Source organism: Cyanistes caeruleus, chromosome 15, assembly GCF_971803275.1.
Source record: "Cyanistes caeruleus chromosome 15, bCyaCae1.hap1.1, whole genome shotgun sequence".
Taxonomy (NCBI): domain Eukaryota; kingdom Metazoa; phylum Chordata; class Aves; order Passeriformes; family Paridae; genus Cyanistes; species Cyanistes caeruleus.
This window is the reverse complement of record NC_141715.1, coordinates 3,691,044-3,717,286: the sequence shown is the minus strand read 5'-3', so window position 1 is coordinate 3,717,286 and position 26,243 is coordinate 3,691,044. Positions and strand designations below refer to the sequence as shown.

General features: G+C 53.1%; 1 protein-coding gene and 1 long non-coding RNA gene across 5 annotated transcripts in view; one reads left to right on the top strand and one right to left on the bottom strand.

Annotated features, from left to right (window-relative positions):
• LOC111943511 (uncharacterized) overlaps nt 1-24,375 on the bottom strand; it is a 42,495-nt gene extending 18,120 nt beyond the window's left edge. The window contains exon 1 of one of the 3 annotated variants that reach the window (XR_015276873.1): nt 24,125-24,375. This is a non-coding gene — a long non-coding RNA (uncharacterized LOC111943511). The other 2 variants (XR_015276876.1, XR_015276877.1) reach the window with 2 other exon arrangements.
• On the top strand, nt 1,699-19,051 carry HRH2 (histamine receptor H2). 2 transcript variants are annotated; one of them, XM_023935864.2, is made up of 4 exons: nt 1,699-7,014; nt 12,154-13,656; nt 16,414-16,579; nt 18,321-19,051. In XM_023935864.2, exons 2-3 carry the CDS (start codon nt 12,572-12,574, stop codon nt 16,430-16,432), a joined length of 1,104 nt encoding a protein of 367 aa, XP_023791632.2. In that variant the 5' UTR covers nt 1,699-7,014; nt 12,154-12,571; the 3' UTR covers nt 16,433-16,579; nt 18,321-19,051. The 2 variants fall into 2 exon arrangements, with proteins under 2 accessions (XP_023791632.2, XP_086708470.1); XM_086852344.1 differs by having other exon boundaries at nt 6,843-7,014; nt 12,165-13,656.
• Nucleotides 24,376-26,243: the final 1,868 nt, after the last annotated feature.

Below are 26,243 nucleotides of genomic sequence, written 5' to 3'. Positions count from 1 at the left end.
CACTTCATTATAGATTATTATTTTCTAAACTGAGGCAGAGTCGATTCTGCTTCCAACTGAATTGCCCACAGGCTGGCGCCTCTCCTCCATCCAGCTGATACAATCCTTACAGCAAGTTCCTTCTCGAAGGTCTTCAGGGAGTAATGCCTCATTTGGGGAGAGTCCTTCATCTTTTACAGAAAACAGCATTTAATTTCCAGTTGTTACTGGCTGTTTCATGCAGCTTTTCCACTAGATAAGAAATGGCATCCATGTACAAACTTAAAAGAGAGTAATTCCCATCTTGAATTGGGATAAAGAGTTGGGGATCTCAATGTATTTTGCAGACAAGGTATCCAGAGAAATGATAGAAAGGGTCATTTTCCATTTCCAGCTTTTTTTTTTTTCTTGCAGCCCTACCTACTTGTTATGCTGCAGATGAGCACTTATTTCTAAATAAGTTGTTTCAAAGCAAAAACCAAACCATTCTCCTTTGAGAAGTGTCAATGCGAGACTTCACAAAGATTTCTAAACATAGATACTTCAAAAGAACAAGTGCAATAGGGAGACTGGTCAAAACGTATCCTCCTTGGCACAGACTGGCAGCTTTGAAGAATTCATGTTTTCTGATGGAAAGATGCTAAATGGAAAATATTCCCCATTCCCTGGGCAGGTTCCTGTGCTGAAGCAGCCCCAGCTCACCTGCACGGAGTGATCCCATCCCAGCACAGAGCTGGGAGGCCACTGGGTGTGGGAGGACAGCCTTTCCCAGGCCCATCATGTCTCTCTTCCATTTTCCTCACCACCTGCCTTGCAGTTTGGGGTCCCACTGTGGGGTACACACAGCTTGGGACAAGGGCAGTGCAAGATTCTCCAGGACTTGGCTCAACTACCTGGCCAGGAGCCTCGAAGTTACCCCATCCCTTGTCCCATCTCTTCTATAACCTAAAATAATTTGGTCTTCCCACCCTCTTGCAAGGCTGCAAAGGACACTTTGGTGTCCCTTAAACCCCATTCTCTGCCTCCCCTCGGACATCCCACACTGCACCCGTGGGAGCCCTGCAGGCAGGGAATCAGCCCTTGGGCAGAAATCAGTGGTGGAGACATTCCTGCCTTTCCTCAGCAAGTCCAGCTAAATCCCACTAAAACATTTCTGAGCATATTTGTAATGATCTGAGCAGTCCTAGAGCACGCCCTGCACACTCCAGCCGGGTTTTAGGGGGAGTGTGCTCTTCTGAGAGAGCTGTTTCCTATTTTTGTCAGCACACTGAACACAGCCTCTAAATTAAAATCTTCTATTTCCAGACTATTTTGATCAACGCTGCTTCCTTCAGTTTAAAAGATACAATAAGAATAGATGAGCTCTTACAAATTAAAAGCCTCTCTTGCTTAACAAATTGTCTCTTTGTAATAATTAATTATCTGGAGAGAGATTCCTGCCCTATGCTTTTGGCCTCATTCCAGGCTGTGTAAGGGGTGGAAAAAAAAAAAGTTTTGAATTTGTTGCCTCACAATGCTGGCACAAGGCAGGACCAGTCCAGAGGTGAGCCCATCCTGGGCACAGCATGACTGTCACAGAGTGCCTGGCACAAGCCTCAGCTTGTGGTTCACAAGGAAAGGCTCCAGGCACATTTCACTGCCAGCTTTAATTTATTATTATTATTATTATTATTATTATTATTATTATTATTATTATTCAGCAGATCTGTCACTCTGGGCAGCTACAGCCATTCCCATATTGATGATTCCTAGAAGTTCATGGTACAGGGGGTGGTGGAGATGGAAGATGTGAAAGCAGTGCAAGGACACGGGGGTGCTGCTTGGTGCTCCAACCCTCGATGACTTCAGGACTTTGTCCAACCTACACTTCCTTAGGAAATTCCTGCTAGTGCATGACTATCCTTATGATGAGTAAGTCTAAACTAATCTCAGATTTTGCACTCTAAGCCACTGGCTGCTACTTCTCTCAGGGGTACAAGAGCTCCTACTCACTTTCCTTGTGGTGAAACAGGAAATATGAGCAGGTTATGACATCTGTCAGAATCCCATCAGTATTCTCTCAGGGGACATGTTCTCCAGGCCTCTACCACGTGTGCTCCTCACCCTTGAAGCTTTTCAGCCTCCATGAAGAGGATGGGCATTGTTGGCTTTGCTCACCCTGGCAGATGCTCCAGGTCCTCAGGAGACAGGGGGGAGGCTGGTAGAATCCAGCCTGGGACTGTGAGAATTCCCACCTGCAGCAGAGGACATTGACACTGTGGTTCAGGGCGGAGAAATCCTCTACTGCTTTAACTTCAGCTGCAGCACCACTGCACCAGGGATCAGCATCCTACAGACACAGTTTGACAAAGTTACCAGCAGCAGGACCTGGAGGTGGCACAAACACCTTCCTGGCGCCGTGCAGAGCCACACTAGTGTCCAACTCCTCATCTCATCCTCCTCTGGGAGCACCTCAGCACTGCTTTGGCTTCATGGTCGCTCTGCAGCCATGGTCCTTGCAGGGCCTCCCCGTGCCAGCAGCCTGCCTGGGCTGTCTGCAGCCAGCTCCATGCCCAGAGCCCCGTGCTCCTTGCCAGCCCCACGGCGGTCCCGCTGCAGGAGAGCATTTTGCTAATCCTCTCATTCCTGCCCCGTGCCCAGCAGCACAGCCTCCTGCCAGCTTTGCAGGAAAGGCTTTGGAAGCGCCTGGGGCTCCTGCAAGGAATCCTTCCCTGTGAAGTGACCAGGGCAGGAGCCGCCTTCCAGGCCTGAGGGCTCCTAAACCACCCAAACAGCCTCAGAACAGGCCCTTACATACACAGGGCAGATTAAAGTCGCCCCAAGCTGGAGCCAAACAGCTCATTCCCTCAGAAACTGGCTGATCTTCCTGACAGAGGGCCAGGAGTGCTGGGAGGGGTCTGAGCAGGGGTAAAGTGTGGAGCATTCCATTGTCCCACCCTGCTCCTGGATCACGGCTCGGCCTCCTCCACACACACAGAGCAACAGCTCTGCAGAAACTCAAATTAACCACAAGTTATTGCCCAGGCCACAACCTCAGCGGCGTTTGGAGAAGGATTAAATATTTATCTGCAAAACAAGGACGTGCACAATTGTATTCAGCAGGATTAGTGATAAAGCCTATGAAGATCCACTTATGGGAGCCAGAGCCAGTTGCTCCCACCCAGGGAAAGCCTCGTGCACCCAGGGGTGGTCACACTGTGCCAAGGCTCCTGCTCCCCTCACAGCCTTGTGGTTTAGAGGGAACCTCCTCCCATGGACCTCAGCTGATCCTTTTTTCTTTATAGTGCACCAGAGAGATGAAAACCCAGTGTGCTGGTGTCCACAGACTGCTCCTCTCTGGCATGGTTTAATCTAGGAACAGCTCTGTTTGAGTGAGAGGAGGACCCTCCTTGACCCTGGACACACTGGAAAACGTGAGCCTTCAACTCCCTGAAGGAGCTCTGCAGTAGTGTGGAGCCAGCAGCACTCTCTAGTACTCGTTAGAGCTTGGAGAGCTTTGTATAACACAAACAGACCGACATAAAATAAACCTCCAACATCCTCTTTCTGCACACAGAGAAGCTTAATATATATGTCACAGACTGTGTCTATAGTCTGACACTATATCACAGCAGATGGGATCCTGCTAAGCATCCTTGGGATCAGTATTGCAGAAAACAAAAGGCTGGGAAAGGCCCCAGCATCCTCTTCTTTTCCATTACGTTCATCTCCATACAGGAAAGGTGTTTTTGGAAAGAGATATTCCTGGAATAGCCAGAATTAATGGCATGCCAGAAATATATACGCAAGCAGGATGTTGCACTGGAGCTCAGCCACCTCAGCAAGGGTCTCTCACCACCCTGGGGATCTGCCTGGTCTGCAGGCAGGAGCAATTCCTTGCACAGCCCCAGACTCACTGCAGATGTTTAACATGTCCTTTCCCCTGTAATATTTATTTCCCACGAGTATGTTCTGGTTTACAGAGTCCCTACCAGGGAATATCAGAGATTTCTGTCATTATTTATCCTTTTGTCCAGGACAGGATTTAGCTGGAAAATATTTGTTTAAAAAGGAGAAAAGCTTATTAGCACATCAAGGAGGTCTCTGTCATTTATTTGCATTGTGTATATAAGATAGTGAAAATCAAAGTATTCAGATTATTTGAGTAAGTTACTGGCTTCTGCCTGCTATCCAGGAGGTTCAGCAGCCTGTGGTGGGGTCAGTACCTTTCCATGGCTTTTTACTTTTGATTTTTCCAGAGGAAACAACAAGTCTATTTCCCTAATCCACAATCTTCTGCCAGAATCCACACAAATGTCTCCAAAGCCCAACGAGACATGTCACCAGCCCCTCTCAGCCTGCACTGCCCAAGGAGCTGCTCTGCACACGGATGCTTTCTTTTCTACATATTTTCTACTCCCCTTACCCCTTCTCTTTTGGCTTTTCCAAACCCAGCTCATGCTGGGGAGAGCAGCACAGAGCTGCACCTCTGAGCCCTTCTCAGAACTGAGCTGCCACATGTGATTTCCCAGGTTGGCTGCTACCTTCCAGGCATATCTTCACCATCTGAGACTTTTGAGGAGCTCTTGTCTTTGCCACATCTCACATTCCTGGAGTTCCAAACTTTCCCTGACTTTTCTTGCACTTTCCCATCTCCCAGCATTGCTGTAGCCTTTAATAACTGCTGCTTACACACAGAATGTCAGAGACCTCTTGCCATTTCCTGACTCATTACTCACTCCTTGGCTCAGCACAGCCCACTCAGGGAATTTTCCAGTTTCTGAGTGTCCCTGGTTGCTGCCTGCCCCGTGCAGCCCAGCGAGCCTGGTCGAGGCAGCCATGTGGCAGGTCAGCCATGGGGTCTGATGAGTATCCAGAGCCTCCTTCCTCTTCAGAGCTTGCTGACAATGATGTTTTTCCAGCCACAGGCTCTGCAGGTATCACATCTGCCACTTCCCAGGGTGCAGATGCACAGAGCACAGCAGTCCATCCCACCAGGAATGTCCCTACAGGGCTCTTTTCAGCTCGAGATCCAGCTGCTTTCCCACACTCCTTGCACAGACCATACAGGCTGCGTCCCTTCCAGCAAACTCACACTGAGGGTGTGACCCCAGGGCCCCTCAGAGGCTCCACAGTCACCCTGCCATTGCACAGGGTCAGGGTTTGAGGCTCTCCTGTGCTCAGGGGTTTGCAGAAGTGGTGGGCTTCCCTCTGACCCAGATGCCCTTGCAAGTCTGAAGCCGCTCCACCACCACATCCCAAATGCACCCTCAAATTTCTCCAGAGGCTTTGGGAAGACAGAACATGCTGAACTCAGAGCCTGCCCCATGGACAGCAGGGGTCTTTTATTGAGAGGGATTAGTGCAAGGGGGCTGGAGAGGGAATCCTGCCCCAAGAACCAGAGCACTTTGTCCCTACATGGCACTTCCCATCCTGAGAATTCTGGATGAAAGATCCCTCGTAGAGCAGAGCCAAGCGAGGGCCCCTGTAATAAATCAACACCCCAGTGGCTTTGCCTGACGCAGACATTCCTGAGCAGATTTGAATCTTGTTTGTGAGGAGGGATCCCTCCGTGTTCGCACTCTGCACACCCCAGCCACTAGAGAAGCATCTGGCAGCTCAGCTACCCCAGACACATCACAGGGCTGCTGATCAGCGGGAAAACTCCCTGGTTCCAGCAGATCATCAGCTTATTAAAGATAGATTTGTGCTTTGGTCTGCAGAGATAAACAGATCAAAGGCATTTTGGTCTGTGTGCCAGTGCTGCCGTTTGGCAGAGAGGGAGGCTGGGATGTGCTCTCCATTCCCAGTGCAGGGCATTGGGGGAGCTCAGCCTGGCGGGGGGAGTGTGCCCAGGGCCACATCCAGACTGTAATAAGTCCATCCTTGGCTATTTGCATGGGGAACTTGGAAGCAGCTGGTGGGGACTGAAGCACCTCCCTGACAGGGCATCCATCGCTCCCTGCACTGCTCTCAGCCGGCCCTGCGGAGCCAGGAGGTGGCCAAGCTTCGCTGGAGTTCTGCTGCCAGCCTGGGATCTGCTCTGCTCAGGAGGGAGAGCTAAAAGGGGAAGCAGGTCCTCGCACAGCTGGCCCAGCAGCTGATATTTGCACAGGGCTTTGAAACCCACAGATGAAAGATTTGAGAGACACGAAAGGCTGTCACTGCCTGTTTGTCATTTCGTGTGGTTCCTCCCTGCTATCACACGCGAAGGAGACAACTTTCAGGAGAGGTGAGTGCAGCCTTGAGGGAAAGATGAAACAGTGGAGGCTTTTCCTGCCACGTCCGCTTGCACCAGGAGCACATCTGCACTCCAGCGCTGGCTGGGCTCCAGCTTCCTCCACCCACTTTACAGCCACCTCACCTTTGTCCTTACCTGTCCCCAGCTCAGGAGTCACCATCCTCTCTGAGCCACCTCTGAGATCCCCCTCCAGGCTCAGCCAGCTCTCAGGGGGCTCACATGGATTGCAAAGCCAAAAACTGGGAATGAGTGACAGCCTCAGGGCTCCCGACAGCAGGAGAGCGTGTGCCTGCAGGAGAGAGCCGGGAGGGAGGGAAGGAACCTTAGCACATGGCAAACCAGCAGCAAAGGCCCCGAGCCTTCAGGTGGGTGAGGAAGGCGATGGTATCGCTGAAGACAGCAGCAGCGGGAGGCAGCAGGCATCGCACCCCCTGTCTGTGCCAGGCACGGCTCGGCAGAGCCCGGCACGCCGTGCGCTCCGAGCCGGGCTCACTCTCAGCCTTTCAAATTTGCCGGATGATAACCTCGGTGTCTGAGTTCACAGCTCTGATCCCACCCACCCGAGGTCTGACTCATGTTGCAGTCACCGCTGCCTGGATATTGGTACGGGAGCAGGGAGGGAGGCTGGCTCCGGAGGAGGGAGGGAGCAGGGGAGGAGGAGAGGAGAGGAGAGGGGAGAGGGACCGAGGCAGGCACCGCTCGCAGCACACGCTCCTGCCTTCACAGCCACTCGCACCGGGGAAACTTGGAGTCAAGTGCAGCCACTGGAGTCTCCCACACGCTCAGGAGCTGTGAGAAAGCAGCGCCTTTCCCAGGTAAAGCTTTTGCCTTACTTCTTGCTGAGTTGTTTCGCCGGTAAAATACTTTTTAAGTGAGATTTAGAAGGGCTGGTGGGTCCCTGCTGGGTGGGATCCTGCGATGGGCCAGCTGGGTCAGGGCAAGAGCAGGTGTTTCACCAGCCCCCGGTGCCATCAGCATCCTGTGATGGCTGGAGTGGAGGCCAGTTTGGGGAATTTTTTGGCTGTGCATGTCTGTGGTGTGCAGCATCTCTGCCCGAGCAGCCTCCCCACGGGGCTTGCTGCTGACTTCTTGCACTGACCCAGCCGAGCCTTTTCTCTGAGCTCTCCAAGCCTTCCATCCTTCCTTCCCTGGCAGCTGGTGGGGATCTGCTGCTGCCCCGTCCCAGGGCACGCTCAGATCTCTGGGGCAGGATACCCGGGCTGGGCTGCAGCACAGGAGGGGTGGGCAGTCCCCAGGGGTGCACGGTGCTCGCTGTCCCTGTCCAGAATCAGCTTCACAGGAAGCTGAGTCCCAGAAACTCAGGCAGCTCCAAGCACACCCATGTCCCAGCTCCTCTGTTTTCAGTTTCACCTTTCCTGGACATTGTCTGCTGAGCAAACTTTCAAGATGCTGATTGCTCTGCTGGTTTCCACATTTCCACATTCATCTTTACATTTCCTGATTTCAGGGGTCTTGAACAGCTTCTTACACACCGAGCCTCTTTCCTCCTGGGGAAGCATGACGGAGGGCTGGTGGCAGTGATGGGAATTTTGTCCTGCCTCCACCAGCCCCTCTGCTCATGCCAGAGGCAATGATTGCTGCTTTGTATCAAGCATCACACTGGGATAGGGCAGAGAGGGCACCAAGCTCTGGAGAAGCCCAAGGAACAGGGACAGAAGCATCTGGGGGGTGCAGCCAGGCAGGACACCAGTGTCCCCTCACATTTTTCCTCTCTCACATTGCCTTCAAGTCCTACCTCTGACAAATTTGCTCTTGTCCCATTGTGAATCAGGCCTATGGGCCTGGCAGGGGATCAAGAAGCCCATTCCCAGCTTGGGAGTTTTGCAGTTCCCGCCACCAAACCTCAAGCACACTCTCTCAGACCAGAAGAAACCTCCACACTCCTGCCCCTTTCTTGGCTGAAATACCTCTCCCAGCATGCCCAGGTGCTTAATCTCAGGAAGGAGTTGAACATTATTTCAGAAAAAGCCATGATGCTCTGCTGAGAGCTCTGCACAGCCAGGGAATTCACTGTGCTCCTACGTGACTTCTGCCAGCACTTTTCTCGGAAAGAAGCTACCATGGGAGGCAGAGGAACATTTCAGGTCTGCAAGGGAGCATCCCTCCTGTCCCTAGGACAGAGCTAAAAGGCTTCATGTGGCGCTTCTCCTGAGCCCCCAGCCACCTCTGTCCTTTCCAAAAGCGGGAAATACTTCCCAAAAGTGCCTCATGCAGGCACTTCCTGAGCTCTCCTCTCTGCCCATGTGTCTGCTCATGGTGCCGGTGTACCCAGGCTTTTAACAGGTTCAAAACAAACCTATTATGCCAGAAGTGGAAGCACAGGAAGGGAGAACAGCCAATGCATTCCCTGCTGGAGCCAGGCACTGCATCCCATTAATCTTACTGCAAAATTGCACCAAGTGCTGCCATTAATGATGTTGGAGGAAAGGATGCTGAGAGATGGGGAGGGGGAATAAAAAGGTAAAATGCAACAGAAATTTCACAGGAATAAATCACCTCCCCAGAGATAAATGCCATTTTAAAGGAGAGCACAGTGGATCAAATGCAACATGGACTGCAACATATGCAGAAGAGAAAGCAAGAGAAAGCAGAAATTACTATGAGAATTGTGAGGAGGATAATGGGGAGACGATAGGATATTACAGCAGAATGATCATTAATGCACCAAAGAAGGCTATTAACAGAGTTCCTTAAAGATCAGCCTAGAGGTAAATTTTATTTAATGGTTTTCATTAGTGATCTTGGCTCAGAAAATTAGGGATTCTTTAAGAGAAATGTACTGGTGATAAACTTAGGAAAAGTTTTGTACTGGACAAGGGCCCAAGTATTAGAGGAGAAGAACCAGAGGATCTGAAGATTAACAGAAACACACCGGGCTGGCACAAGCTCACATGCTTAGCATCTAAAAGCAAAAATTGCTACTCTAAGCAGCTGAAAACACCACAGGAAAAATATTTGACTTTTAGGGAGCCCCAGGATGAGTGCAACAATAAATGCAACCTGCCAAGTCTTCACAGCAGAGATAGTGTCAATCAGAACACCAGTGCCATTGGAAAAGGCACGAGAAAGATGACCCAGAAGCAACTCCCTGCTCTGGTTCCTTCAATGTCAGGAGGGTGGTTTTGAACCAGGAACAGGTCTAAGCTGTGATAATTAGGATAATCAGGTAAATGTAAAAGCTGCCTGGTGAGACAGGGCTGGAAAGGTATCATTTATTCTGGCTGTTGCTGGAAAGACTGCCATGGGAAACAGCTGCTCCACTCGTACATCGAGGAGGAAATCACTCGCTCTGCCAAAACACAACGGGAGCAGAGGACACAGGTATTGAAGGTGGCTGCAAGTGAGCTGGGCAGAAAGCCAGGGCACATGTGGAGTCACAGAGAGACAATGCTCCAGGAGAGAGCTCTGAGCTGGACGTATCAACCCAGGATTTGTGTCCTGATGGTAGTGAGCTGACAGCCCCCACTCTGTACCAGCCCTCCAGTCTGCTGCTCCTGCAAAGCCATGTCCAGAGGCCGTGCTCTCCTCAGGGAATGTTTCCAAGAGATAATTTGGCTGAGGGGAAATTCTGCTGCACCTCCACCACGGTTAGGGTTGCAGCATCACCAATCCCAGCTGACAGGAGGCAGGTCCTGCCCCATCCCACGGAGGAACATCCCAAGGGTTTGCAGGCAGATGGGCCTTGCAGCTCACATTGAGCCACAGAGATCCCAGCACTACCTGAGCTCCTCTACAGGGATGGGGACACCTTTGTCCCCATGCAAGTGCCCATTCCTTGCCCTGAGGTAATCTGAAAATGCAGTAAGAAGCAAAACTCCTTCTGGGCACATCTGCAGTGCAGGGCTGAACCAGGAGCTTGCCTGGCACTGTGGCAGAAGCTGAATGAGCCGATGTGCCCAGAGCTGGGTCCCACCAGCAGAGCCCTGGTGAGCTGCAAGAGCCAGGGGCAGGAGCAGGTTGTTGGTGTGTGGTGAAGCAGCCACGTAGGAGGCTGCCATCCACCCACAGCATTTTCTAAGTGTGCTACTCCCACTATAATTTAATCTGCCATTTCCACATGTTGGGAGCAATGAAAACACATCCCATCCCTTTCACTTGGAAATATCCTTCTGTGGGAACAACCTGTTCTCCTCGCTGCTGTCAGTGGGCAGGCAGCATTCAGCTTGTTCCACACTCCCTTTGTGAGTGAACAAAGAGCTTTCCATGGCAAGAGCCTGTGCTGCAGCTGGAGGTGAGGAACAGCGGCTCCACACGCTGCTGCTGTGGCTGAAAGCATTGCATCCCTCTCCCAACAGCCTCAATCCCAGCACCCAAACTCAGAGGGCTTCCTGTCTGGCAATGAGTTTGCTCTGCTCAGCAAAAGGCTTCCCATGGGCTGGTTCATGGCTTGCTGTTTGCTTTCCATGCCTTTAGAAGCAGCAGGGCTGTGGGAATCGCCTCTAATCTCAGTGGTCCAGTCCCAGTCTCTCCCCTGTATGGCTCCTGGCAATCAGTGGTTGTTTACTCATGCAGTCTCCCTGGCATACTCCCTCCCGTGGTACCCATGCCTTCAGACTTGAATCAAAGACTTAAATCATCTGAAGAGTATTTCAACCTGCACCACAGTGTTATCTTCTTGTTGCAGGGGGAGTTTAAAATCTCACCTTTGACAAGCCTGGACCTTTTCCTTTCCCGGAGTTTCTTCTGATTGCTCCATCTCTGCAGCCTGTTGCACTCTGCAGAGAATCAGCTCTACCTTCCTGCACAATCCTGAGCACCATGAGGGAGGCTTCCCTGCTGCTCCATGGGGTGCAGAGAGCCTGCAGAGCTGGGCTGTGCATCACCCATGGGGACCAGCACAGCTCTCCCACACCAGCACATTGAGGAGGATGGGGAGACCCCTCATCTCACCTGGGGAGCTCATGGTGGGAGACCACAGCTTGGACACAGACAGATCCATGAGGGTCAGCAAGTCAGTCCAGCTCCTCAGCCCATTCCCAGCCCGCTTTCTTGTCCCTGCACTGCCTCAATTTCCCTTTAGGTATCTTCTCAACATGGATATTGCTTCCAATCAAGGACCCAATGTTCCTTTTAATCTAGTAGTGGCAGGGTTTTGGAGATCACCATAATCAGCAGCTCATTTTTAAGTAAGAGTGGTTTTCTCTGTTGTTTCTTCCCTTGCAAAATGTGGCTTTTTGTTATTTGTATCCAGACAGAAAACAGTCAGAAAAAGTAGGTCTGCGAGGGATATTCTTCTTCCCTTCCAGGACCCAGAGCAGAGTGGGGATTTCCTATAGAGGCGACAGGAGCTGCTGTGATTTGTGATGGCAGGGACCAATCCCAGTCACTGGGCTGCTGCAAAGCACAGATACAAGGGCAAAGTTTAATGAGATTGGCAGCCACAGCCAAGATACAGAAATTACGTCGTCGTGACTAATTTTGCTGGATTGCATAAGAACTGCTTTCTCAGGAAAATTGTGTCCTCATATCCTCCTCGTTCTCACTTTTATTGTAAGCCTATAGAAACATGACCGTTTTAAAATCCCTGCCCTTCTCTCAGCATCCCTACATTGCGTGGGCACCCCTAGGGCTGGGAGAGCCCAGCTGGCAGGTACACAGGTGCCTGTCTGCCAAAGGACTTTCCAATTTGGGTTTAAGTGGGCTGGAACAGCCAGGGAGGTACAGACACCCTGTTTCTGGAGGGGTTTGAGGGGAAGCTCAAAGGGTCTTTGCCCACTGCAGCTCTGACTTGATGCTTTTGTAGAATCACAGAATGGCTTGGAAGGGATCTTACAGATTTCATTCCACCCCTCTGCCAAGGGCAGGGACATCTTTTACTAGACCAGATTGCTCAGTCTTATCCAACCTGCTCTTGAACACTTCCAGGGATGGGGCAGCCACAGCTTCTCTGGGAAATCTGTGCCAGGGCCTCACCAGACACTTTCCTTTTGCAGGTTGTCCTCAGGAAGTGGCAAAGCTCTGTCCCTGCTGGAGCACTGCTGACCACTGTCACCAACCAGACATGCAGAGGGCATGAGAGCCCACAGGACCTGACCCAGGGGTCACTCAGAGGAAAGGAGAAGGCAAGAAAGAAAAAGAAGCAGTTGAGATCCATCAGCAGCTGCCACAGGGCATCAGCTCCAGCACTGAGCTCCCAGAGGGGGCCAACAGGCACAAATGAGTTGCAATGCCACATCTCTTCTAGACCATGTCATTCCCAGCACACAAGGCTGAACATATAAAGTGACTCTGCAATGTTCTCCAAGGTCACTGTAGAACAAGGGTCACTTTGGGAAGGGCTGTAGGCCTGCCTGGTACAGGCTCAGTCCAAGCAGCTTTGGAGCTGATGAGAGCAGGACTTGCAGTGACACCATGGATCCATGTTACAACCACACAAGCTCTCAAAATAGGATGGACTTTCCCCTGCAGCTGCTGGTCGGGTCCTGCCTCGTCATCCTCATCACGATCACCCTCTGTGGCAACATCATCGTCTGCCTGGCCGTCACCTTCGACCGCCGGCTCCGGAGCTTGACAAACTGCATCATTGTCTCCTTGGCCATCACAGATCTGCTGCTGGGGCTTCTGGTGCTGCCATTCTCTGCTTTCTATGAACTCACCAAGGAGTGGACCTTTGGCAGCGTTTTGTGCAACATCTACATCAGCCTGGACGTCATGTTGTGCACGGCCTCCATCCTCAACCTCTTCATGATCAGCCTGGACCGCTACTTCGCTGTCACCAGCCCGCTCCGCTACTGCCAGGTGGTCACTCCCTCCCGGGTGGCCGTGGGTTTGGTTGTTATTTGGACCGTTTCACTGATGGTTTCCTTCCTACCCATCCACCTGGGCTGGAACACCAACGGCACAGCAGTGCAAAACACAGGCCCCACCTGCAACAAGGAGTGCACGCTGGCGGTGAACCCCGTGTACGGGTTAGTGGACGCCCTGCTCACCTTCTACATCCCCCTGGTCATCATGTGCGTCACCTACTACCGCATACTCAGGATAGCGAGGGAGCAGGCCAAGAGGATAAACCACACGTGGGGCAACACGCCCATGCCACCCATGGTGAAGGAGCACAAAGCCACCGTGACGCTGGCAGTGGTGCTGGGAGCGTTCGTCGTCTGCTGGTTCCCCTATTTCACCGTGTTCACCTACCGGGGGGTGTGGGGGGACAGCAGGGTCAAAGGCACACCCATGTCCATTGTTCTCTGGCTGGGCTATGCCAACTCAGCTCTGAACCCCATCCTCTACGGGACGCTCAACAGGGATTTCCGAGTGGCTTACCAGCACTTGCTGCAGTGCTGGAGGACAGGACACCCCAGGAACTCCCACCTGCCTCCCCTCCAGAATGCCCAGCCCAGGGGCAGGCAGGGCCAGGGCAGGCAGGAGGGTAAACCTTTGAAACTGGAGGTGAGGAACAAGAAGGGGACCCTGCTCACCGATGGAGCCCTCAAGAGGTAAGAGCCTTCCTACACTCACGACTTTGATGGTAGGTCTGTCCCCAGAGAAGCAGGCAGAGGTAGGGACCCCACATTCTCTGTGGACTTTTAGGCAACAAACTGATGCTCCAGCAGGATATCCTTGCCCAGGCAACTCCTAAATTCAGCCACTCAGAAATCCATCACCACTCACAGGAACACAGATTGCATCCCCTCCTTGCTGGCAGAGGAGCTGCAGGTATTCCAGCTTCCAACATGCCCTGGAATTGCCATCATTCACAGGGAGCACAAAATGTCCCCTGGCTTTGCTGGGTAATGGGGACAGTTGCCATCAGAATTTGCTGCACAGAATGAGATAAAGCTGTTAGCTGGAGCTGCTCCCCAAAATCAGCCCTTTTGAGTGTCCCTTGTGAGGAACAGACATGAAATTCTGGGCACAGAGCAGAGCTTGAGGGGTCAGTAAAGGTGACTGCCCATCCCAGAGGGGAAAATGGGAATTAGTCCTGGGACACATTCAGAGCACCTGCAGCCAGGCTGAGAGTCCCTGCAGGAGCCAAGATCTGGGTTCCCAGCTCCCTGCAGAGCAGCTCAGCCACTTCCCTTCCCATGGGAGCCACGCACCCTCAGCATTGCAGCCATCAGTTTGCATCATCAGTGAATTCAGCCAACAGCAAGTTCCATTCCCATCTCTGGAAAGGGGCAGGACTGGCCCAAATTAGGCTGGCAGAGGTTTTTAGAAATACAAATACCCATGTAAAGTTAGAGCCAAATATTTCCTCAGCATCATCCCAAGCATGTTACAAGGGTCACCTCACCAAGGGGTGTGGTGAGGGAGCTGGATGGGAGCAAAGTGGGAAATTTCTGTGCCAGGCTGTCTCCCCAGCCCCCTCCCTGGGCACCCCCATCCCCACAGGGCTGTGCCACCCTCTCACTGCCTCGCTCCAAGGTGTTCACTCAGCCAAGCACAAGGAGAACGGAGCAGCAGGCTGTCAGTCTGCTGCTCCTGAGACTAATCTAACCTCTAAGCATTGCCTGATAAGCAGCCCAGAAACTTTCCATCCATAGATAAGGAGTCCTTTGATTCCCTGTTCCCAGCGTGCCGGCAAAGAAGCCGCGCTCGTGCGCTCTCGCAGCACGTGCCCTTGATCCTGCCCCAGAAACAGTCTTAAGCCACCAAAAGGAGAACTCAGGGAGGTGAACCAAAGTTCAGAGCCATCCTAAAGGCTGAGCCAGCATTGTGCCTCCCCCAGGGCACCAATGTGACTTTACCCAAGGGAGTGGGGGGTAGAAGAAGTGATACAGCGGGATGGATTAACGTGAGCAAATACAAGAATGCAGGTCCTGGGGCTGCCTTTTTCCACTTCCAAGGAATCAGTGAAGCACCCAGAGTTTTGGTAAATTGTAGGTTGTATATAAAAACATATGGAAAACATGTGTCTAAGGTGGTGGGGGTGTTTCTGCAAACATCCAGGGACAAAGAGAGCTATCCTGTTTACTCACTCGGAAGTGCAGCCCCTGGGCAAAGCAGGAGCTCATGCACTGCAGCTGAACCAGGAGAGCTGGCCATGAGGAACAGCCTGTCAGGATTTCCCTGCACAGCCAAGAGAGAAGCAAATATAAATGTCAGTGTCTTCTCAAAATGCTGCCTTACCACAAAGGCACAATAATGACTTGGAGGGAGATAAAAGGGGAAGAAAAATGGGTTTCTGTTCCTCAGGCAGAGGGCAGGGTCACTGATTTCCTGGCTTTCACCCTCCCAGCTTTTCCGGGTAGAAAAGATTCTTCCCCTGGTTCCCCAGAGGGAACACTCAAGCAAGGGGATGTTTCTTGACCTTTCTAAATCCAGAGAGCTCCCCGCTGTCCGACACAGCATCACTGCTGTGGTTTCTGCTCACAGTCAGATAAGAGTTGCTCGAGCACCTGCTTTTACTTTCTCTCCTTCTCTTCATAGCCCTCTCACCTCAGAGCAGCAACGCACCAATGATCATATGTGGCCCCTTCCAGCCCCTTTTTCCATAGTCTGATACATAAAAATCTGATGCTGGCAGATGATCAGGATCAACTAATACCACACAAGACAGGTGAGCACAGGATTTACCTGTTCACCAAAAACCTGGCAGCCAATTTCACTCCTAGCATAAACCAAGCTGGTTCTTCTCCCCTCTTCCTCTCTGCAGAGTTCATCTGCCCTGAACATGTTAACAGGAAAAGACCCACATAAATCATTCAAAAAACTCATAACCCCCCAGGATAAGAACACCCAGAGCTCAGAAGAGTTTTACTCGCAGAAGCTCTGTGGGATCATTCAAGGGAAAGCAGAATTTTGAACCGTTGCCCTTAATAACAATGTTCTTTTCAGTTATGAGGCATAGGGAAAAGATTAACAAACAAGAGTGAAAATACTGGAGAAGTGCAGCCAGTCTCAGGGGTCACTCAGAGTCTCAGTCAGGAGCAGGGCAGGGAGTCAAAAGCCACAGGATGTCCACAGTAGCTGGGTGCTGGAAAGCATTTCCATCAGTGAGGACCAGGTAGGACCAAGCAGAGATGCAAGGGGAAGACAGCTGCTCCCATTTCCCCACCAGGCATCAGGAGAAGCCAGTTCCCATTGGAAAGGGTCACTGTCCTACTCACAACATGCCTGCCCCAGCTGCCAGCCTCAGGCAGACACGACCTGGTGCTTCTCAGAGCAAAGGAGGCTCAGCCAGGCTGGCACTGACAGACTGGTCTGTTCTTTTTCTCTTTTTTCTGTCTTCATGTGCAATTTAACCTTCCCAGCACCGGAGCTTTTCTGTGAGTCTCAGCCAGCCCGCTGCCCTAGGACCCACATCTCCCAGCCTTTAACTCCTGGCTGCCCTCTTCCAAAATCCTGTGTGTGAGGTTGAAAGGACAACACTCAGCTTTCCTCAGCGCAAAACTCAGCAGCAGAAGCAAGATCTGCAGGGTGAGTACAAGGCCAGGGCTGCTGGGTGAAAATGAGGGAGGAGGCAGCTCTCCCTGCTGTGATGTCCACTGTCCTTGCCCTGCTGCAGGCATTCCTTCCTGATGGTACCTGGTGCAAAGGGTGATCCCATCACAGATGTATCCTCACTCTTTTATCCTTAGTTGCTCTCCAACCAAGTCCCAAGCCCAGAGGAGGTGCAAAGAGCTGGGCCACCCTCTGTGGCTGCTCTGGATTTTTGGGATTATAGAACCAGCCCGAGATGCTGCATCCTGCCTGTCCCTCGTGCACTGCAGAGGCAGCTGCATTCACCAAGAATTTCCAGCACACTTCATTTTCATGCAAGCCTACATCCACGTAAATTGCCAGCAGCTTTGGCGGAGATGCTGGCAGGGCTCCTGAGGTGGAGATCTGATGCTGCACCAGGCATTGCTGCTCTCTCCAAGTGGTGCTGGGCTGCAGGCCACCACTGCCATGCATGGGGATGCCTCTCAGCTCCAGAGAGCCACTTTGTGCAGCCCTTCTCAGGAGGAGTCAGGCAAGGTCACCCTGCCCTCCACGTGCTCTCCCCTCCAATGCTGCATGCTGATAACCTGGGCTCTCCATATTGACTGTGCCTTGGTGGGGAAACAGTCACCCACGTGCTGGAAGCTGGGCACACTTTGTCCCTGCTGCACCCTGAGCACTTCTAACCTTAGCCAAGGTCACAGCAATAATGGGAGCTGGAGCTGTCTGTCCACACACACAGCTGGGAGAGAGATGGAGTACAGGGACCCCCTGCCCTGGGTGCAGCATAAACCTGCACTTCTCAGGGGTACTCCCTGTGAATCACCCTGGAAATGCCATTGCCCACCAGCAGAAGGAGAACCAGAGGACTGGAGGCTGCAGATGCTGTTCTTTGGGGAGGCATCACTGCTGCCCTGCAGGAGGAGCAGGGTGAACCCAACAGTTTGGAAACCACAAAGCACAAAGTGAAGGTTGCCAGGGCAGGCACAGTGCTCACCCCCTGGCAGTGTCATCTCTGCTGCTGTCACTGCCCAGCAGCAGGGGCAGAGGGGACACCAATTCCAGCTCTTCTGCTTCATGCTTTCCATTTCTGTGCATCTGTTCTAAGACACATGTAGTTTCTGTAAGATAAAGGCAAAATGCCAGCCACCCCCTGAGAGGCTGCTGATCTAATCAGCAGAATGAAGCAGAGGTCTGGAGAGGTTTGCAGGAGATCTTAGGTCCTGGTGTGACCACAGATTTCCTCTCTGCACCATGGGGGTGGTGACAGGAAATGCCACCTTGTAAAGGACACCCAACCAAAGAATTCCTGACCAAAAAATTTCCTGACCCACAGCAGGGAGAGGGGCCATGGGAGAAGCAGTCCCTGGGAGCAGAGCACTGCCAACTCCAGGACATCAACTTTTGTCAGGCTATGACTCTGACAACTCAGCCCTGCTGCTGCTAGCTGGCCCGAGGGGCAGGAAGAACAGGCAGGGAAAGCCACACAGCAAAGTGATATTGCTCAGAGGGGAGTTGGGTGATAGGTCTTTGGGTGTTTCAAGCCTGCTCAGCTCTGCCAGCACTCAGCATTTAGTCGAGAATGCCTAGAGCATCCTCTCAGCATCACATCACGGTCCCTCCCAGGCACAGCAGGTGCTGAATGCAGCACCCCTTACACTGGGGAGCAGGAGAGGAGGGGAAACAGACCCATCTGTGTCCTGTAAGGCCACTGATCTCCCTCTGTGTTCCCCTGCAGGATCCCTGCTCTGGCATGTGGCATTCCCTCCATCCCCAAGCACTGCTGGAGAGGCCTCTGCCCACCCAGGTTTCTTCCCAGGAGGGTGGTGTGTTAGAAGAGCCCTCAGAGGAGCTGCAGAAGAACATCTCCCCTGGCCTGTCTGTGCAGTGACACTTTCAGCACCAAGCCCCACACGAGCAGGAAGAGATGCCTGAGGAGCTGGGTCAGGAGGCAGGGCTGGGTGTGCCCTCTCCAGACCCATGGCACAGGGTAGAGGGGAAAAGGGACTGATGTTGAGGTCTTGGTGCCAGGCAGACCAGCCTAGGATGGAGAAAAGCAGAACAGGAACTACCTTCCCTGGTGTCCTCGGGATGTATCCACCCATCAGAGGGGGCAAGGGCCTGGTAGATGGGGGTGAAGTGGCAGGAGGGCTCAGTGTGGTGGAAGTTGGCAACCACAAGTGCTGGATGTCCAGGCACAGGACGTCCCAGTCCCTCAGCATGCATGCTGTGCATGGCTGCCTCCCATTCCTGGGGCTGTCCTTACACCAAATCACCTGTCCCAGCCCTAGTGCAAGGCAGAGAGAAGCCCTGGAGCCTGCTGGGCTGTGGGGAGACACTCAGCAGCCAGGGTTTGCCCCAGGCTCTGCCTTCCCCAGCAGCCCAACAGTAAGGCTCCCAAAAGAGGATGTTTCTTCCCTGAGTGTATGCAGAAATCATCAGTGGTATAAAAATCTATTTAAGACAGAAGGAAAATGAGATATTTGATTTCTGTGTGTGTGTGTGTGTGTGTGTGTGTGTGTGTGTGTGTGCTTTGTCCTGGGAAGAGCCTCCCTGTCCTGCTCCACCCTGCTGTCCCATGCCCATCCCTCTGCCAGGACAGAACCTGGACACCAGCACAAACACCCAAGACACAGGCACAGCTGCCCTGGGCAAGGCTGGCACCCCCCAGAGCACATCTTACCCTGTGGCACCAACCAGCTGGTCCCTCCATGGTCCCTGAGCTGATGGAGCAGGGGACACCTTTGCCATCCCCCAGGAGGCCCCAGCTCAGGGCTCCCCCTGCTTGCTGCAGGCACAGCCCGGCCCCAAGCTCCAGCCACACCATGGGTATCACCCACTGTCACCATCACCCGTGGCAAGGCTGGGCTCCCTGACCTGGCACAGCACACCCCACTCACTCCCAAAACTCCTCAACACCCCCCGAGCCACCACAGCACTGATTGTCAGCATCTGCCACCGGTGCCACTGTGGGCTTCACCCTGCCACCGCTAATTACAGAGAGCAATTATCACCCAAAGAGCAAGGAAAGCTGAGAGAGGGGAGTGCTGCAGCCCCAGTGCCTCCCAGCACCCAGCCAAACACCAGTGGGCAAGGAAACATCCCCAAGGTGATGCCCTGGCAGGCGAGGTCCCCTCATGGGATAAGGAGCTATGAAGCTCCTGGGCTGAGCCCACCAGAGCAGACTGAGAATTTGCCTCAGCAGCAGCTTTACAGAGCAGCAGGAGCTGAATCCCTGCAGAGGAGCACACGGAGCTCTCGTCTTCCCCAGACAAAGCCGGCAGGAGCAGGCCGGAATCGCCTGCAGCATCCACGCTCCGCTCCAGCTCGGAGGAGAACTGGCAAACACACACCCAAAACCCTGCCACCTATGATAACAATTAGAGACTTATCTAATTGCAAAAATAATTGCAATTGAAGTGTTTAATTACCATACTAAGCAGGAAGAGCAGTTTCCTACTGTTCCAGTAGCACTCCCGATCCATCAAACAAGGTTTGGGGCTTGTTTGGGTGCCGGGTTTTTTTAGGTTTTTTTTGGTTTTCTTTTTTTGATTATTAGATTGCAGCCCCAGGGGATGAAGAGATTTGCTAATTAGGGTCTTGGAGAACAGCTACCAATTCACAAGCACTTGCTTTTAATTTCAATACTAACGAGGCTGGAAGGGGGAGAAATCCAAACTGCAGAACATCTGTGGCAGTGCTGGCTGCCCCCAGCCCCTCCTCGCTGGGCTGGCACTGCTCAGGGACCATCCCAGAGACCACAGGGATGGGCTGGGGGGTGCAAGCACTCCCCACAGAGGGGATGGCCAGTGCAAGCATGAGCAGGGTGGTGATGCTGCTCCAGGTTGCTGCTGTCACCGCAGCCACCACACAAACTAATCCCAGCATCGATCATCTGTCTAATCCCATCAGGGACCATCAGCTTTCTCAGTGATGGGCTAATCCTGGTCCTGAGGCAGCCGTTCCATCCCCTGGGGGTGCAGCAGCAAGAATTTCTCCAGGTGACATTCGGTTTTGTTCTCCTCTAAACTGACAACAAAAGAGAATTTAATTCTCTCGCCAAGCAGCAATTCTGTGAGGGAAAAGAAACTGCTTAGGAAGCTCCCAACCAACATCTGCTCTCTCAGATAGGAAATATCCCCTGCTAGTGGAGGGAGCACAGGCAGGGCTGGCTGCCAAGTGCATGGGGACACCCCCATCCCCCTGTCCCTGCAGGGGACACAGGAGCTCACGCTGCCCTGTGTACGACACCCAATCCTCACCTTGCTCCACCAAACCACCCAGGGACTTCTGCCACCAAACCACCTTTCACATCCTTGCCACAGCTCTGGGAAGGATCCAAAAATCTGCAGAGAGGAGACACAGGGAAGGAGAGAAGTGCTCGGGAGGCAGGAGCAGCTGCAGGGCATCCAGGCGTCCTGTCCCCCAGGAGCGCAGCTGAGATGTGGTGGCTGCCACGGGCCGGAGGCAAAGGAGTGTTTTATTTCTTTTAGATAAAAGAGAAACATCAGTAGAATGAGAAAAAACTGTGTTGGGGTTTTTTTTTTCAGGCTGTCATGTGATTAAACACAGAGGAAACAGAAAGGTAGAGAACAGCCCCGAGCAGTGGAAAATGAGAAACTTTGTGTTAGAAATCTCAAGATTGAATTTTCTGGAGTAAAATACATTTTGGGGTCAGTCACCCAACAGTTTTGGCTGAGGAATCACGCCTCTGGAAAGGTTATGGAGCCCATTTCGTCCCCACAAATCTAAAAAATTACATTTCCATGCCAAAGCATCTTGAAACCAAGGACAAGCACTCCCTTCCAGCAGGAAGGCGATGACCGTGGGGAAGTCATCATCAGGTGCCCTCCTGGCCTCAGCTAAACCCTTCTTGCCCAGCATTTCCCCACACCCAAGAATGCCAAGGCTGGCAGTGCCAGAGGCACAGGCTGACCCCGGCCACCCCAGGATGGTGGCCACAGGACCAGGAGCGGGGTCGTGTCACTGGGATGGTGGCCAAGGGACCAGAGGGAGAGGACAAAACCACTAGAGGGCACAAGTATGACAGAAACACGTCCCCATCTCCAGGGACCTCCAGCTTCTGCAGCTCAACAGTCCCAGAGATCCCCAAAACCCCTTCAACACCCCCACTTCCAAAAAGTGCACCCTCAGCTCTCCCCCACCACTAACACCTCCTCCTGGTGGGCCAAGACCCCACCAGGCAGAGCTGGCTGTGGAGAGCCGGCTGTCCCTGGCCAGGCAGCGAGATCCTGCAAGGAGATATCTGGTCATTGCCAAGGGACACGTCCCACATCCCTTTGTCCTTTCCTTCTCCTTCCTCCCCCAGAGCATCCTTCAGGCAGGCGCTCCCCTCCCCACTCCCGCAGCCGCCACCGCTTTCATTAAGGCTCTTCCACCAAACCAAACACCATTTGTCAGGGAAACAGCTGCCAGAGGCAGCTCTGCTGGAGCAGATGCCCCCGTGTCCCCCAGCAGACAGACATTGTCACACCGCCCTTCCCGGCGTGCCCACGCGTGTGTGCGCGCTACCTGCGTGGGTTTGCTGTCCTCAGCGCAGGATGGGGGGCACAGAGCGCTGCTTCCACAGCCACACTCCTGCTCCCAACCCCATGAGCACCCCGAGGTTTCTGTGTGGGTGTCGGAGCCGCTCTCAGCACCTGAGCTGCCCCATCACTCCACCCAGCCTGGGCGTAGGTGGCAGGTGCTGTTACCTCGGGGGTGTTTGCACACCTGTCAGGGCCTCCCGGATGGGATCTCCTCCCTCTTGGATCACAGTTCCCATCCCACGGGCAGCAGCCGGTCTCCTCCCTGCCGGCAGGAACCCAGAGCTGCTGGAGGCAGAGGCAGCAACACCCCCCGACCCTGTGCACGCAGGGATTGATGCTGATTAAACGCAGCCCCGGTGCTGATAATTAATTTCTCAGAGGATGAATTAGTTGGGAAAGCTCCAGAATGAATGTTGTTCTTCCTGCCAGAAAACTGCTAGGTCTGTTAGGGCTTTTTAAAAAATCTGAAAGCAAAGGGGAAGAACATCTCCTGATGAAGAACCACAGCCGTGGCCTAGGCAAGGGGTGCCCGCTGGGTTTGGGATCTCTGCTGGGGCTGTTCTCTGGATCCATGAGGTTGCAGGCAGGGCAAGAGGATATGCTGGCACTGCCCATTTCCCAGCAGTCAGGAGAGTCTCAGAACAGGCTATGGGTACTGGCCAAACGCCCTCCAGCATCTCCTTAGACCCATCTCAATCCACACCTTGGGCTGAGACATCCCCATCTCCCCACGGCAGCTGCCCAGGGAGCCACAGGGATCTGTGTGAACACCCACCTGCCCTCTCCCCAGGCACTGCCTGCCATCCATGGGGCTGGACGTGGCTGTCCCCAGGCCAGAGCTGGTTCTCGTGTCCCTCAGCCCTCCTGCCGTATCACGGCCCCTCCAGGCCGCGCTGGATGCGAGTGCGGAGCGAGCAGCCCCTGCAGACAGCGCTATTATGCAGGGCTCTCCATCCCTTTTGCTTAATAGGAAGCATTTTTCTGTTTCATTTCCCTTACCCTTGGAGCTGAAACCGCCTTTCTGCAGCAAAACACACCAAGCCAAGGAAATTCTTCTCTTTTTCCAGCTCGCAAACTCCCCTCCCTCCTCCGTCAGCAGGAATGTCCACCCCTTGCCTTGGGTACATTTTCACTGTTGGAGGGACAAGTGAACCCCACCCCTGTCCTCCCACTGGCACCTTGGAGACAGCAGGGACAGAGATACTGAGGGGGCTGCAGGATTCTGTTCTCTCCATGTACAGATCTTACAAATATTCCCAAATACGGCAGAAGGCAAAGCTTGCCCTCGGCTCACCTCCTCTGGCCCTCCCTGAGGGCACTTCACTCGCTTGGCCTGCTTCAAGGCTGGGCTAAGTCCACCATTCGTTATTGGGTGATTAAGCTCTTAATTAACAAGCTGATTTCCCCTCAGAGCCCTGCCAGCAACTCCTGGTCCCTCTGTCAGCTGCCTCCCAGCAGGGTAAAACCTGCAGGACCTGGGGAGCGCTGCTGTCCCAGGGATGGCTCCCAGGCGTTTTTCCTGCCTCCCCCAGGATCTGTTCCTGCCATCCTGGCGCTGGGGCACCACGACCCAGCCTGAAGGCGTGAGCCTGCTCCAAAAATGCAGGAGCAGTGACACATGCCACAGCGAGCCTGACACATGTCTGGGCTCAGAGTGACACCAAGGAGTCGGGTACAAATGGGTGAGACACTGCCACCATGGGTGATGCTTAAGCCTAAAACTCCAAGGCTAGAAAACCTCCCATCTTATAAGCCTTAAGAAAAAAAAATAAATATAAAAAAAAAAATTTACAATATTCGAGATATTCCTGCCTAAAGGAAAAAAAAAAAATCTCTCAGCAACCTTTGCCTCCAACATATCCCCTCTGCGTGCTCCTCCCTCCTTCGGGAGCTGGCAAAGGAGGCAGCAGTGCCATGCCCCAACCCCAAGCTGGCTGGACCGTAGGGGGATAACGTGGAGACCCTGCCCCAGGCTCCCCACCAGCCTCCAAACCTCAGAGAACCGCAGCAAACCAGCCGTGATGAGCCGCCGTCCTCGGTGAGATGGCAGGGGCTGCCCTGCAGCGCTCCGTGTATTCATCACTTGTCAGCTCCCCTTAGCCGTGGAAAGAGAGTTATCCTCCCCCCGGGCAGAGCCGTCCCGGTCCCAGCAGGGCTGGGGACACAGGGGGCTGCCACCGAGCCCATCCCGCTGCCGGGGTGTCTGGGGGGGAGGAGAGACTCGAGTTTGCCTAATCCAAGTGGAAACTAATTGTGTTTCATTGAGGTTTTATCTCTGCAACTGGCAACATGCTCCTGCAGGAGATTTAGTGTGAAGTTGTCTGGTCCCTGCCAAGAAGGCTGTTTGGTTTTTTTTTTTTTAGAGAAAGCACATTATGCACCAAAGTTGAAATTCAAATCCCTTTTCCTTCATTCCCAGAGTATATTTATGATGCTCCAGATATTCCTCAGTGCATCACGGTTTGTGGGAAGCCCCCAGTCACTGCAGGAGCCCGGGACCAGCTCAAAGAGCTGCCTGAACTTCTTCTGCTTTATGTTTTTTCCCTTTGCTTTAAGTTGTTGCAGCGTGAGTGGGGGACTGTGGGCGGGCAGGGCAGGCAGGGATGAAGCTGATGCACAGGAATGGCTCCAGGTGAACTCCCCCCAGCCCTCCCAGTGCTTCCCAACCCAGCTTTGCTCCTCTCCATCCCAGCCCTGATGTAATTTCCACACCCCCGTGCCCCCTGTGTGCAGTCTGGTGCCTGCAGTCTCATCCTGGATGGGGTTGGCAGCAAATCCGGTGTTTTTCCCTAAAGATGCTCCACTTCTCCCTTCGTGGGGGTTTAGCAGGTTTCAAGTACAGCCATGCCAGGAGGTGAATCAGCCCAGCCTGGAGCCTGCACCAAGAAGGGGGAGGAAAGAGGGGGGCACAAGGAGGGGCAGTTATGTGAGTGCAGAGGGGGAAACACAGGACTGCAGCCCCTCTATCCAAACCCTTCAGGGTGTAAACCCACCTGGTTTGCTGAAGCAGGTTGGGAGGGTGGATGGGTGGGGGGCTCCTTCTCCCCACCCAGCAGCTCCTCTCAAGGCAGCAGGACAGGCCCAGCATCTGCAGTCACTGGAAAATCACGCTCCATTTCCAGAAAGGAAAGCAAAGTGTAAATCTCCCTCTCAGACACACATTTGTTCCTCTGCAGCAAGAAAAGTGGCGAAAGCTTTGATTTCCGAGCTGGGAGGGAGTGACAAATACATCAGCAGCACCCTGGGTGCAGAGGAACAAAACATCAATTCTGGGATTACACCAGCGGCCACCGAGATTTCTCCCTCCCTGGCTGTAACCCAGAAACACCACAGGTTTCTCTGCTGGCCCTGCAGCTCTCACCTCTCACTGTGTTTGGGGGAAATCTGGATACCTTTGTGGTCAGGAGGGTGGTTACTGTACCTGTGTTTGCCCACAAGTGCCAGGCTGGGGGGAGGCAGGGATTTCCCTGGCTGAATTTCACATTCAGAGCAGGCTGGCCGTAGTGCTCGGCTCTCCCCAGAGATTCCCTTCATAAGAGGGAGCAAATTCCACTTATCCATCCAGGGGAAATTTGCATTTTAAATATCCCAACTCCAAATGTCACCCAGTTTCATCCCCTAAGCTGAACAAATGCAGTGGAGCAGGGAGGGGGCCAGGGTGGCTCACCAGTGTGAACAGCCAGGAAGAAATGAAAAAAAACAAGGTTAAAAGCATGTACAGATGTTTAATCTGTGCTGAGGTTGAGGATGGGAGCAAACATGGCAGAGACCTTCCCCCTCTTGCAGCCTCCATCGGGCAGGACACGGGGGAACAGGTATCCAAGGCTCCAACCATTAAGGATTAGGGATTTCGTGTTTGAGATTTTGTTTACACAATAAGACTCAAGACTGCATGGAGTGTAGGTGGATTCTCCCCGGTGCCTGCAGAGGGATTAGTGCCTATAAAGCAGCCAGAAAGAGCTAAAAATTGGAGAGATCAAAGTGCAGGAAGAGGAATCCCACGTTCTCAGGGATGGGAGGGGAGGAAGAGGGCAATGGTCAAGCCTGACACAATTGGGGCTGCTGGCCCTGGAGAGCATGGGGAAAGGCATGGAGCACCCTCACGCTGCAGC